The following is a 15,597-nucleotide window of genomic DNA, read 5'->3' as shown; positions in this document are numbered from 1 at the left end:
CAGGCTACATGCAGTACATGCTAACATGTACTATTACAAACCCCTCAAAACTCCTGACTTGAAAGCCTCTAACATCAAATTTTCTCAACTCCGTTCAGAATAAGAAAAATCCATTCTAGCTAGATAATATGACAGTTTGCTATTAGCTAGCAAGCTCAGTCAATATCAGTCAAGCTCTTATCAAAAACTCATGCCAAACGTCAGAGGTCATTTTTAATGATTTTTGTATATTATATATATTTGCACACACTATTCTGACACTTTCAAACAAATACCCAATTTCAAACATGGAGATTGACCATTGCAGTATTATACAGTTCAGAGATGGACATGGTCTAAAAGTCAGTCTTAACTGAAAATTCACAATTAGCATTTCTCTGCAGTATTCTCTCTCACACATGTGGGTCTTCCTGTTAAACCAAGCTGTTCATGACCCTGTTGCACATTAGTGCACATATGAATTTTTCCCTATCAGACTGTGTATCGCTTTGCATATCTTAAAGTTCACACTGAAAAGAGTAAATACCCTGATTAAGAGCAAATGACCAGTCTCTACCTGCATGGAGATTACATGGTGGTATAATCTGATCATTACCTGTAAATAGGATCTTGCATAACCATCATTTTACTCTCATCCCAAGTCCATTCTTTCTTCTGTGAAAAAAAAACACAACACAATATTACATCACAAACAATATTACTTCAATGCACCACACAACATACAACTGAAATATACAGGTCCAAAGATTTTGGAAGGACAAAAACAAAAAAAGCATACTCAGATAAAATGAGGTTACACAACACACCAACAAATTACAGATGAAGCTGTCAATGGCTAGTCCTCTGATTCAATCACTGTTCGCTCTTTGTCCCACATTCCTTTTAATATAACATAATGTCTACACATGCTTATGTTAAATGCTGATGAAATTATATATTTTTTATTGTTCCGTTTTATAATATAAATGATTAGAAAAGATGACTGACAATGAAAGAAGAATTAAACTAATCAAACTAATCAGAATAATGATGAAGAAAGTATCAAAGAACATTGAAATTCTAATATGCTTTGCATTTGAAAATGAATATGAAAATGTTATGAATATTTATAGTGCACATATAGGAGTGAAAATCAGTCATATTTCCTCAAGTTGCTGTTTCAAAACCAACATTTATGAGGATGTGAGGATGATTTCGATCACACCGCTGTAGTACTGGACCAGTAAGTCCCTGAAGCTGGCAGAGCTTATACTGTGAGTGTGATTTTTTCCAAATCAGTGAATCTGAGATTGTGGGGACCACAAATTAATGATAAGACCTGGCACCAGCAGTCGATTGAGAGAGGAGCTGGTTAGAAGTAGTCATGGTACAGAAAAAACAGCACCAGGAGAGTCACAGGGGCAATATGGGGTGCACCTGAGCTAATGGTCCGAGTGTAAAAAGAGGTGAGATCTCATCTGTGCAGATTCTCTACTATTTGTTAAGGTTTAAAGGAGCCATTAACAAAGCTGGCATTTTGCAGATAATTCAATTGGTCTGGAATGGAGATGGATTTAACCCTTGTGTAAGTAGTATAGTGCCATGTTGTTTAAACTGAACCGAGTGCTTTTCATGGCTGCCCACTGTTCACCAAGAGTGATGGGTTAAATGCAGAGGACACATTTCATTGTGTGCACCATGTGCTGTGCTTGCTCTGCATCACAACGACAATCACTTAGCTCAAGAAGTGATTGTCAATTGTCAATTAATGTTCTCATAAGCAAATTTAAATTCTCCTGAGCTATGAATGATCAACCTTTGCACAATAATATTTTTATAATGGTCCTCTTACAGAACACAAACACTCCCGAAACTCAAACATCCTATTAAAACAACTTGACCCGGTTCAGATATTTTAAATAAGAAACATCCATGGCCATGAGCCCACAGACAACTGAGTAAAGCCAAGAGGTACATTGCTCAAAAGATGATGTTGAAAAACTGACATCATTATGGATGCACCGATCCAGCTTTCCAAGAGCCAACATTTTAGTAAACATCTGAATTAAAAAACATAAAAACAGCATTTATCAGACGCTTTTATCCAGAGCGACTAAGAACCAAAAGTTACAGGGACAGCAACTCAGAGTTAAGTGTCTTGCTCATGGTCAAAATGATAATGGGGATTGAACATGTGACCTTTTGTGGTTGTCTTCATGTTCATGGACAGGTGTGATACCTACCTTCTATCGTCATATATGAAGGTGGAGTGGAAAAGTAAAAAATCAGGGGAACAGTTAGGGTTGGATGTTCTGGAGACAGTAAGAGAGGGAGCCTGTGTTGGTTTGTGCATGTACAGAGAAGGATGCTGAGGATGCAAAGAAGAAGGCCTAGTAGGAGGTTTATGGATGTGGTGAGAGAGGACATCAGGTAGCTGATGTTAAGAGGAACACGCAGGAGGAAATGGAGCAGCCAAAAGTTAAAGAACCGTCCATTGTTTGTTTTGAACTCTGACCTCTGTTCTTTGGCATGATGCTTCTGGGTGTGCTTTATTAAGTTGGTTGTGTTATATGAATCATTCCATGTCAAGGGTCTAAATGCTCCCACTCGACCATCTCAGATTTGGCAGAAATAATTCCAAGAGGTTCACACGCTTCCCAACAGCCCAAATTTTTGTTTTAAAGTTTTGCCATCATTTTTTTTTTGCAACTAACCCCGACCCATCATCTAGGGAGCCACTTTTGAATTGTTGTATCTAGATTGTAGTATATTGCAAAAGAACTCTGCTGACCTCCCTCAGTTAGGTCTACCTGTGTTGATCTACTTTGATCTAATTCGTCCAGGCAGTTTACCTTAGAAAATGTCCTTTTTTGCTGCTCACTCTTCTGCGCTTGGCTAATAATCTCAGCAATCATTAACTCAATATCACTGTGTGCATGGGGAATGCCAGACTGCAGTCCTCTATATTCTAACTAAAACACACATACACACACACAAACTGCGAGAGAACATACCTTCTTCTTTTTCCGCAGCGCAACTTTCACACCGTCCACAGACACAATGATGTTCACTTTCTTCTTCTTGATGTTCTTCACTTTAAACTCATACTGTGCAGGAGACAAAAGGAAAAAGGTCAGTCAGTCATTAGTCAACAAAACTATGACCTAATTTAAACGAGGAGCCTGGCATCGGCCACACTAAGTGGCCAATCCTTATCTGAGTGAATGTTGAAATAGCACCACCGTGGTTGGCAGAAACTAACGGTCAAAAAAACGGGACAAGGACTACAAATAACGCATCATGTCCTCCGCAAATAAAATTCATTGTCTCTTAATTTAGCTGATAATCGGTGGATTTTATGGACATTTTGATTATAATGTTGTTATGTTGTTTGGAGCTTTGGCCCCTTCATCTCAGGTTATCACTATCTGCTGAGAGCGCTGCGGGTCACTGAATGGAGTTCCACATCTCACACCACTCAGCACTGGAGGGTTTCTTTTTCATCTCCTGCATGAAGCTTAATGGACAGTGACAGGGTCACGCCACTGGCATGGAGGCGGAGACTGGCAGGAAATGTGTGCACACGTCCCATTCGCTCGCTCATCGGAACTTCCTGTTTGCCTCTGTTATAATTGGATCTGCCTGGCCACCTAGACTCAGGTCACTGCAATGAGAGCTACTCCTGATGGGTATGATTTTATTTCCCCAGCAAATACAGCTTTTACCAGCCGTGCAGCTGTGACACAAACAACTTGCTCATATATACACATACGCACAATTTTTTCATAAATGAACACATACTGATTATCCTCCAGTCACTTGCTCCGTAACAATCTCCACAAAATGATATTGTTCGTCATATTAATCATATAGTTCTTTCTGTGCAAATTAGGGTGACATTGTTATTACACAAAAACCTAAAATTCCTTAATGTGTGTGTAAAAAGAAGTCAATAAAACAGACAAAAGGTCTTTCAATCGGGCTCTCGGCCGCATCAGCATCTAAATAAAGATGCTCAGCCACGGCCCCGTAGCCAAATGATTACAACAGGAAACTACTACATTCAATAATTACTATAGAAGAAGCAATGTTTACTCTAATGTGACAGAAATCCCAATCGAGAGGGAGAGGAGATGGGCTGGTATCAGTGAGCCAGCACACACACACTTGTCCACTATAAAACGCCATTGTGCTGAGGGATATTTACTTTGCTGGCATCATTCGCGCTCCAGTTGAACACAGGGTCTGCTGACAATCGCCCCTCTTAAGCTAGTTTAAGAAGAATGACAGCTCTGCGCATGAGGCCGTTAAGAACACATACACATATTTAAATAATGCATATTTACACGAGAAACAAGAAACAGTACTTATAAATAATACTTATTTCATCCTGTCAGAGTAGCTGCAGTAAGAAAGCCAAAGGCCAAGTGCAGGAGCTGGGCATCCCAGCGCTGATGTCAAATGATGTAGCACAACCTCCTAGTACAGCAGCTACATGAACATGAGTTTAAAATGCATGTGACAGTGGTTGTAGCCTACTGGGCAGCACACTCGCCTGTGAACCATAGACAACAGCAAGACAGCAAGATTCGAAACCCTGAGAGTCCCAGCCATCTGGGATTATGTGGTGGTGATGGGAAAGAGAACATAGTAAAGCAGCCCTAGGACTCTTACTGCCAATTTTAGCACATGCTTTACAGAAATAAAAGGGAGTACAAAGGGCTTGTTTTTCATGTACATTGTGTATACCATGTACACATTTTACAGATGTGTGAAGAATTATTGAATATGATGGAATTATTAATCTAGAACAGGTTTAAATGTGAAATACATAAAGCATATATAAAATAAAGAGTGTAATTTACAACACCATGTCTTGCTCTTCCCTAGGTCCTGCACAGGCGTTGTTCTATCACCACATATTATGGAAGCCTGGATACAACAATCGCAAAAAATCAATCCCAAAAGACACTGCAATCAAATGACTATTAGGCCAGAATCAAAAGATGATTATGAATAATAAACGAAGCATCTGAAATAACAGACATCAAAGCTTGCAGTTCAGTTGTGCTCAGAGGTGGTACCATCTGAGAGAAAAGCCCTGTTGTGAAATGCCATTTAGATCTGTGCTGTGTCCATGACTACAGAAAACACCGTAGTGTTTCCATAGCGACTCGTGTGTCCCTGTTGTGTGCTGCACTGATTCGTTCAAAGTCGACAGTTCTATGCAATGTTATCATTTAACAGAGTCGATGTGTAACTAATCCCAGGTACAGATAGGCCACAACATTAAAACGAGTGAAGAGAATTACATTTACATTTACAGCATTTATCAGACGCCCTTATCCAGAGCGACTTACAATCAGTATTAACAGGGACAGTCTCCCTGGAGCAAGTGGTTAAGTGTCTTGCTCAGGGACACAATGGTAGTAAGCGGGATTTGAACCCGGGTCTTCTGGTTCACAGGCGAGTGTCTTACCCACTAGGCTACTACCACCCATGAATAATGGCTCAGGTGTCTGAGGACACCTTCAGACATCTAGCGGAGTCCAGACCTCACTGAGTCAGGACTGTTTTGGAGGCATGAGGGGGACACACAACAACAGGCAGGTGGTTTTGACATTGATTGATGCGTGTGACCTGCATCATTGAGTGATTGTTGCGACAGGATTTCACTCAGCCCTCCAATAGGGCCTTCTGCTTCTCCAGGGAATTACCTAATATTATTATTAATATTAATTACGTCTGAAATGATTGCTTGAGTACCTCGAATGATCAGATTACAAAAATAATTCAATGTAAATTCTTGCCTCGAGGTTTTGTTTAATTCCATCTATTAAGTCCATCTATTACTATTTCATTTTGCACTTTGTAGACTGCTGCGCAGCACAGTTCATTGTTTTACACAGATTGTTTTAACCGAAGCACATTTAAAAGTTTTAAGGCGCCGTAATTTATTTCATGCTCAATGGCAGGGGTGGCCACATTGTTGTCACATTGACTTTTAAAATTTGTCAACTGTGTTGCTTATCAGCCTTCACGTCAGAGAAAGGCTTGCTAAACTATTTAAGAAAAGGAAATGGCCGGGTTGGATGTGTGTTACATGAGCGTTAAACACAGTTTAGTGTGGGTGGGCGGATAGGCGCCATCTCCACTGTGTGGGGCAGAAGTATACTTCCTGTTAACTACATATATTTGTACATACGTACATCCACGGTCTGTATACTGCATTCATTTAGTCGGTTATTGTGCACTGTCAAATATTAACAGAACGTATACGGATACGGATGCAATACCTGTGTTATTTAATAGGGATGAGACTGTGTTGTGAGATCTGCACTCAACAGATGACGGTTTTAAGATACAGGTAGTCATTCATTTATTTGGTTTGCGGCCTCGACACCGACCACTGGTAGTACGGAGTACGGATACGCATGCGTAGCTCACAGCCAGTAGATTTCTGGCTGAACAGCCGCGTTCTTGCTAGTCAGTAAATAAAAAATGGCCGTGTTGTACTGTTGACTTCGGCTACCAGCTTGCACAAATAAATAGCGCTTATTAAAGCCAGCATGAACGGCGAGCGAAAGCTCTCCACATTATTCAAATTGTGCGCATGCTCACAGCTTATTCACTTTGTCAAGAGTATGTTGTTTGTACATCTTAGTCAAAGTTTTCCCACACCCCAGACACTGCTTGCGTTGCCGGTGCAACCGTAACATGATCGCCAGAGGCTAGAGTCCGTTTCAACTCCACACCTCCTCATCTTTCTCGCTATTCGAAACGCATCACCTGACCGCTCATTTACCGTGCAAGTCAGTGTAAAAACCTGTTGCTAACTGATATGCACCGGTATGAAAGAAAGTGTTGTGAAAGTGAAGTGATGCAGCACAGCACATGCACATGCTTTTAACCCATCACCCTTGGTAACCCATCACCTTGGGAGCAGTGTGTGGGGTCGGTGCGTGGGGACCTCAGTGGCACCTTGGTGGCTCGGGATTCGTACCCACAACCTTCCGTTTACGAGTCTGCTTTCTTACCCGCTAGGCCACCACTGCCCCAATATAATTGTTTTACACACACATATCAAAGTTTTAAGGTGACTGATATGAGCACAAGTGCTTGTCAGAACAAATAGTATTTGTAATTATTCAGAGCCTTCATTATGAGTCATTAATGACAAGCCATAAGCAGCAGGAGAGCAAATGCACTTAGATCTCACTCATAATTCATTATAAATCTGCAGATCGATCCAAAATATCGTTTCTATCAATACCAAGTTGGTATCAGTTTTGGATCGATTTTAGCAATATTTTCACTCTTATTTTTCTGTACCACGCTCCAACTGAAAGTAAACATGATGGTAGAAATACCGCTCCTCACACATCAACGTGACATCACAGAAGCCCAGAAGCTCAGTACCCAAGACAAACACCCACCAAACCCCACCCCTCAGAGAATCTCATGGCACCACAGGACACACTCTTTCCAATCACATTTAGTTTTTGTATAAAGTATCAGTATCAGATTGGTATTTGCCCATACCAACCTGAATTTGAATTGCTATCAGATCGAAAAGGAAATCAGTGCTTTCGCACATGGTGGAGGACACAGGATTAAACAATATGATTAGGTTGATATGTTTGTGAAGTTGTATTTCATTTTTTCCCATGTCCATAAATGTTTCACAGAGACATTAACCTTATGTTATTTAACTTATGTTATTCAAACACTATTGATATAGTTGTTTAAAAACACAAAGGTATGAATTGTCTAAATATTGGATAGTTGCAGATCTAATATTAAAAATACACAAAGCCCAACAAGTTCTATATTAAACATAAGTTCACAATTAAACATAGCATTATCTGTTCAGATTGATCTGCTTCTTAAACACATTGTCCTTTTGCATTACAGCATTACTGTGTGTTATCTTGCAAGTTACAAATTTTCTACAGCCATAATGGCATGTCAGTGTGTATTGTACACACCATTAATAGCTTAAATAATGAATTCATGGCAAACAAATACAACACACAGTTCTGAGTAATGGTGGACATGACCAAATGTAGGGCCTTATGATTTCCATGATGCAGAAAACATGGATGGAATTGCGGAAAAACAAATAAAATGGAATCGGTTGTAAATCATGGAATTGCGTATAATTTGCGTATCTGTACGCTGCAGGACACTACATGTGTTTCCAGTTGAGGCGGGAATTCCGCACACACCAACGCAATGTGGGTGAAGCTACAGCTAGCTTCACCTAGCTGTAGCTTCCAATCTGTACAATTTGGCCGATAGGCTCTGTGCATACGCAACAGTCACTGAAACACAGATGTCCTTAGAAAATTACGGAATTTGACTCTTAGTGCTAAGTTAGAGCTGAACAATACCCAAAGTATTTTTTATGAACCGGAAGAACAACTCTTATGTAAGAACATATGTGACTACTTACAGTCAATAACTGAAGCAAACTAGTGTAAGACGCTCACAGCACTTTTATTTTACAAATGGAAGCATGTGAAATATTGTGAAATGCATGAAATGCGCATATTATTCACATGTAAATGGTTTACAAAAGCAAACAGTAAATGCTCAAGCACATTGTTGAACAGTGAGTAAATGTGATGTCATTTTGCCTTTGTTCTCCCCCCCCCCCCCCCCCCCCCCCCCCATACGTTTAAATGTGAAAAAATACATTTATAACAGAAAACATGGGATTCAGAAGAATTAAAATGGAGTTTAGGAAACTGATTTTAAGGGTCCCTACAAATGATTCTATCTGTGGCATCCTAAAGCAGATCCTATGTGACCTCAACAAATCAGACTCTCATCCTCAACTTGCAATGTGTAAGCTATACAGGTTATTTATGACCTTTTACCATCACAGAAAAAGTCAATTTATTGCACCTTGGCATAGGGTCGTTTAATCCTTTAAGCTTTGTTGTAAATCATTCCCTTAATTCATATTGCAAACTGAGAACGATCTTGTTTTCAGTGCACATTAAAGAATTAAAAAGTCCTTAGTTTGTTCCTCTGAGTAACAATTTGCGAGAGGTGACTGTGTAGTCACTGATGTTCAATCTGACCCTCGTCACTACTACAAAAGGAAAGGGGCAGGGCTTCACGGCTCAAATGCAAATGATCTGCCTGTTCACCTACTAAACCACGGAATCATCACTCAAGAACTAGCTGAAATGGGTTCCGGGCATAAGCTGCAGAAAAGCACTTCACTTCAGATCACTGCCGCCATTAGAGCTGCAATGCATTCGGACGAGATTCTCGCACCGCTGCGAAATGAACAGTGATGGCCACGCTCGTCTGCTGCTGTGAAATAAGGGCTCTGGCTCGCACTGATGTATCCTGCATGACTGACACTCACGATAGAGGCAGGTTTAACACAATGGAGCCTCAAATTGCCGGTTGCCTCCATTTTTCCTGAACAGAAATATTCCTACATTCTCCAGTTCTAAGAAGAGCTCTTTGAAATGCAAGAGAAGAGTTTCTCTGAGGAAGATTAGACATCTGCAGCCATCTGGCCATTTGATTTCATGAAATTGGGTTGGGAAAACAACAACAACAAAAAAAAAACCCTCCAAAATAACCGAACAATATGTATATATATATATAAGTCCACCCAGACAAAAGCTGACAGCACCACATTGACCTTCCACTTGTTGTTTCTTTTTTTCGAACATGGAGTGGGGAAACAATGACACCCCTCATCTTGCACGCTGATAGCCTGGCTCACTAAGAGCTTTCATTTTTGGCCAGCTGTGAATAGCAGATCGCCTTTGCTATTCATTTCTCACTGTCTGCCGAGCAGATGAGGCATACTCGTCCGGAAACGTGCTACATCACCAGGAAAACATTCGACTGCGATCAAAATGCCCAACCAATCAAATGGCATGGAACTGATTAAGCTCATGCTAAATGTCTGAAGAAAAAAGGCCCTTGATGTAAATCTCCAATAGTGGAAAACCATTCACTGACTGCTGGAGTTGGCAAGGTCCTAGATTAATAGTTTTAGATTTAAACAAGCTAAATACCAACGATCAATCCCCAAAATGAAACTGCAATTTGATTCATCTAACATGAATAGGGATAAATCTTCACATTTTCCAAAAATCACATTTTCACATTTCCTGCTTCCTGATCTCTGGCTTATAGATGAAGAAAAGTTCACATTTCGCTTCCAGAGTGTAGCCTACAATACAAACGTTACTATAATAAGTATCTGATGGACACAAAACCATTTCTAAATAAACTTCCACATAAAAGTAGTTAAAACCAGTACCCTATTGCAAAAAGAATTGGGTGGTAGTAGCCTAGTGGGTAACACACTCGCCTACGAACCAGAAGACCCAGGTTCAAATCCCACTTACTACCATTGTGTCCCTGAGCAAGACACTTAATCCTAAGTTGCTCCAGGGGGACTGTCCCTGTAATACTGATTGTAAGTCGCTCTGGGTAAGGGCGTCCGATAAATGCTCTAAAATGTAAATGTAAATGTAGAATACACACATTAGTATACACGTTAGTATACACACATACTAATTCCTAAGCAGCCTTGTAATTGTGCTCCCAGCCTGCTGATAATCAGACTGATGATGGGAGCACCCCAATCCCCACAGCCCTTCCCTGTGCCTATCGCGCTTCAACAGCAGCAGAGCGACTGTGGCTCCGAGTGCTGAAGCGTCTGCATGGGTCTGAGCTGACCGCACGTTTCCACCCCACGGGTCCCATCCCGTGCCGCTCCACCAGCACGGATTTTTCACAGCGGTGTCTCAAAGCTGTTATTGCTTAGGAAAGCCAGCCGGGGGGTCCTATCCCGCACAGAATTATGGTCTGTTGGGGGTGGGGTGTTCGGTAGGGGCATTGGCCATTCACACAAGGATCGAGCAACACTGAACAGAAACAATGTTTGTTTTGGTGAAACCTTTCTTCGTAGCGTAATACTTTAGCTATTTGCTTTATGACTATCCTGATTAAAAAATCTTTAAAGCCTTCACAGTTGAATGCATGTTGGAATTTTTGTTTTCTCCTCAGCTGCAGAATTGCACGCTGTAATCCAGATTGAAAGTTTGTGCGATGTTTCTCATTACCGAGTGCCGTCGCTGTCCCGTAACTGCTTGGGAATGGTGTCTAGATTGTTGCCAGTCAAACACAGGAATCTGATGAGGCATTCCGAGACACCACATCATTCCATGAGCCCACTCCCCGGTCCCACAGGCAGGCATGTACTGCTGCAGTCCTTTAAAAGGGATCCATGTAATTGGTGTGTGTGTGTGTGTGTGTGTGTGTGTGTGTGTGAGAAGCATCAAAGCAGACAGAGCCCTGAATTCGCACCGTTTCTGAGAACATGCAGCAACATTTCACACGGTCTGTCGGAAGCTATGTCAAAGCAGGAAACTCCACTGATGTACAGTATGCGGACGGTAAGCAGAATGCCTGCTTGTTATTTCTCCTATTCTGATGGATCTTGGTTTACTTCCAGTCCTCTTATCAAAAAATCAAAAGCTGCCAACTTTCTGGCAGGCAGTGTTTAGTGGGCGTACGACTGCAGAGATTCTTTAAATCCACCCCAGACATAAATAAGAACAGCTAACCAGCAATCAATACAATTAATCAAAAAACAGATCTGTTCAGCTCAGACTCTTTAATGAGTTTATCTGTGGCACTAATCCCAAACACGGATTTAGACGTTAACAAGATATTAGGAAAATTAATCTTTCGAACTCTCATGCACTGGAATAGCAAATGACTGAAACTACCATTATTATATATATACAGTATTAGAATAACATAAACAGGCACAATTCCCTCAAATAGTCAAGAGATGTCTGTGGTCAGAAAAAATTATAACCTACCAAAAATCGAATTATTAACGTAACTATTTTTAAAAACTGTGGTGTTTGTCAGCACTTGTAACTGTGACTTGTAGTTCTGTTTAATTACAAAATATAACCAAACAATTACACAAATCTATGTTTGTAGACAGCAAGGTAACATATAGGAAAATTATTCAAAAGAATTCAGCGTGGTATTTAGTTCATTAAACACATCATGGATGCTTTGTATTGTGTAATTTGTGGGATGCCGCTAAAGCGACAGCTTTTTTCCCCCTAATTTAGATTAGAATTCAACTGTCCAAACACAATTTGGTTCCAGCCGGTTCTGGATGATTTGCACTGCCCTCTTTAACAATTTGAGATACCCAAGAAAGCACAAAGTCACTCTGACAATCCTTTACCATGCCGGGGATTTATCTTGCATTGCCCCATTGCCCGGATACAGCGTGCTCTGAAAACAGACGGCACCGGTTAGGATGCTTAGGATTCTCCAGCGCCTCTGTTCTGGTAATCTCTCTCTGATTTAAACGAGTATGTGTGCCTCGGGTGACATTAATTGCGAGTGGGGAGAGCCCACTGAACTAAGCAAAGAAAATCTGGCCTTGTGCAGAGCAATCCTCCCCAGCTGCTTGATCTGGTTGGTGTAGGAGGACGAGACCACTGTTTCTGACAATGCCCTGATCAATCATTAATCAGATCTTATCTATGTAGACAAACTGACAATTACAGCAAATCCATTAACAATGTTTCACTTTTGAATGTATCCTGAACACATAATGTTGTCTTCAGTATTTTTCTCTCATCTGAAATCCCATTGTGTATGGTTTTTGTATAAATGGCCTTGCAACTCTTTTATCATGTTACTATGGTTATGGTGGTAAGATGGGGCAGTGGTGGCCTAGCGGTTCAGGAAGAAGCCCTGTAATCAGAAGGTTGCTGGTTTGAATCCCGATCCGCCAAGGTGCTTGATTAGTATAAATGTGTCCTTGACACGTCCGTCCTTCAGTCATTCATCTTACCCTGTTTGGGTTATTAAACCTGCATTTTCTGTCCTTCCTTCCCTGCCTCAGGTTTCTGCCAGAATGACAAAACCACAGACTGTTCCCCTGTCCCTGGTTTTGCCCAAAGAATGGAGGAGTCGCCTGCCCAGTGGGGTTTTCAGAATAACTACTGGAGTGAGTAGTTGGGTGCAGGACGAGGCTGTGGACTCAACTCCGATGGGCTTTGGATGCTGGACTGTGTCGTGGGTGACATTTGCCGTCCTGTCACTTTTTACCTGTTCACTTCCCCCCATTGTTTTTGGAGCACCCAGCCCGACTTAACAGTTAAATATGCAAATAAATATGAAACCAGGAGAAAATTGTCCTGTTTTAAAGTTTGAAAATGGTATTTACCCATGTGTGCACATGGTTCTGAGCAATATTGCTGACTTTCAAACAGAAAAAGTGCACAATGTGTTGCAGTCCACCATTCTGCCGTGTTGGAAACCAAAGTTGACTCACGCGACTGGCATAATTAGCTAGAGTAATCCATCAAAGAAAAGAGTTCAAAAGGCATCGACCAAAGAGATTTCGCTGACTTAACCACACTGATCAGCACTTGTCATTTGCAATAGCTTATTTTCCTAAAATGGATCACCTTGAGAAAGAGGTTCAGATTGTGAAATCCATTTATTCAAACTAAACACACCCAGACATTTCCTACTGCCATTTCTATACACTTTATTCAGCCATTCTATACGTTTATTCTACTGGCTGCTATTTCCCCAGCTGATCTCCTATGATAAGCAGCATTAAGGAGGAGCTGGAAGGCCCATTAAGGCATGCTCAGTGGTGTTTGTGAAAACTGTGAAGTATTACTAAGCAAAAAAGTGCGAGTCAATGGGTGCAGACTGAGCCGTTACTCATACGGCGGGTGTGTGGTACGGGTTACTATCATCATCAACCTCAGCTATCAGGTTTTCAATCAGTGCAAAAAAGATTCACCGGCAAGGCACTCACAGCGGAGCCGCCTCCCCTCTCGACTCCGAGGCAAGGCTTGTAAGATTCCCTTTGCTGTGTGTAATCAATTTAATGCATGAGGGATTGTCGAGGGCTGAGGAGGACCTGCTTTTGAATGAGAAATAAAAAAAAAAAGCACAGTTCACAAGTTTCCATGGTGCCGGTAGCGGAGCATTGTTCGTAATCCCTCTTTACTGTCAGTAAGGAGGAATAATAGGCCTGCTCCCAAATAGGAGCACCGTGTCCCGTCTGACCGAGAATCAACGACTTAGGTAAATTGGAAAAAGATGCAATTCAATCACGCTTCTCTGATGGTATGAGCGAAAATGCCGGACTTTTTCACCCCCCACCTCATAGGAAAGGCAGAAGCTTCTATTCTCCTCTACATATTGCGTAGTTAGTTCATTGTCTATAGTTCTCAACAAATCTACACAAAATGCCTCTTTTTATGGTCCTGCCCTGTCTATAGTCATTTTTTCCCCCCTACTAAGCAGGTAAACGGATGCAGGTAATCTTTCATATTGAATATAAAAAACTGCGTATTTTCATAGTGACCTGCCATTGGTAATCTTTTAAGCCAGAAAATGTTGAAAGGCTGGTTTTTATCGCCAAAAAAACTAAAACATTCACTTACTGTTTTTTTTAAATAGAACAATAGAATAATCGTGACTCATTTTGGCTATAATTGTGCAGCCCTAGTCACAAATAAAGAATTATGGAAAATAAAAATCTAGAAGCATACAACCATTTTAAACCCATGGATGCATAGTCCAGCTTTCAAATAAAAAAAAAAAACACACTCAATTTTATAAAAGACTTTTTCATTTATAATAGAACGCAGACACCTCCCTAAGCCACGCCCAGCTTTTACAACATGCTGGGGTGTGGCACATTGGTACAATTAGAATTAATTCCTTAATTCCATTTAATGATTACTCATACAGCCCTATGTTCATGTGCTCAGTGTATGCTCAATATCTGTAGACATCTGATAAGACTGGTAAACGGCAGTTCAATAATGAGCTTTACCTTCTCTCCCCTCCCAGCGCAGGCAGATGCAATTACTAAAAGTTTGCTAATGTAGAGGAATATCCAGGAAGGCCATAGGCTGCTAATTAGAGACAGATCAGACAAAATACTTGTTGATCCGACATTTTAACTAATGACTAAGTGATCCCCAGGGAAAGAACAATGAATTTCATTAAGCTGCTATGTAATATAATGAACTTTCTAGCGGTCATAGGTGTGCATATAATTAGGTAACACACAATTTCCAAAAAAAAAAAATGTACAAAAAGGTGTGTTTATGATAATTGGACCCTTCACCGAGCCCCTCAATTAAATCCTATTTTATATATTATGAGCATAGAATGGCATGATGACTGGATTATAGAACCACTGGATTATAGAAAAACATCAGTTCCTTTAATGAACCGCAAGCTATCTGAAACCTCGTTGTCAAAACGGAGCACAAATGTACTCACAATGAAACCATAATAATATGGTATAATTCAAATAATGAAATAAATATTTCAAATAATGAAATAAATGAGCACACTTCCAAATCTTTGCAGCTCCCACTTATGAGCTTTAGGGCATTTAGTCAGACTCTGTGGCCAACATTCACCTGAGCTGTAGGGGGTGATGTCACTGAGCCCTTCATCCTTTTTCCCCTTCCTTCCTTCCTGCATAACCTGCTGTTCTGATAAGTGCCCTGGGCCGATGGCGTGTGCGCGCAAAACACGCCTTCATCCTGGTAACTGCCT

General features: G+C 40.8%; 1 protein-coding gene across 1 annotated transcript in view; it reads right to left on the bottom strand.

The window, feature by feature from the left end:
* The window catches only part of nos1apa (nitric oxide synthase 1 (neuronal) adaptor protein a), a 69,985-nt gene that overhangs the window by 46,863 nt on the left and 7,525 nt on the right, over positions 1 to 15,597 (bottom strand). Inside the window, exons 3-4 of the mRNA XM_028999777.1 lie at positions 2,994 to 3,086; positions 596 to 654 (exon numbers count right to left, since the gene is read on the bottom strand). Coding sequence (XP_028855610.1) covers positions 596 to 654; positions 2,994 to 3,086 — 152 coding nt within the window. The remainder of the gene's footprint in view (positions 1 to 595; positions 655 to 2,993; positions 3,087 to 15,597) is intronic.

Source organism: Denticeps clupeoides, chromosome 13 (assembly GCF_900700375.1).
Source record: "Denticeps clupeoides chromosome 13, fDenClu1.1, whole genome shotgun sequence".
Taxonomy (NCBI): domain Eukaryota; kingdom Metazoa; phylum Chordata; class Actinopteri; order Clupeiformes; family Denticipitidae; genus Denticeps; species Denticeps clupeoides.
The sequence above is the reverse complement of the archived record's forward strand: the minus strand, read 5'-3'. Positions and strand labels throughout refer to the sequence as shown.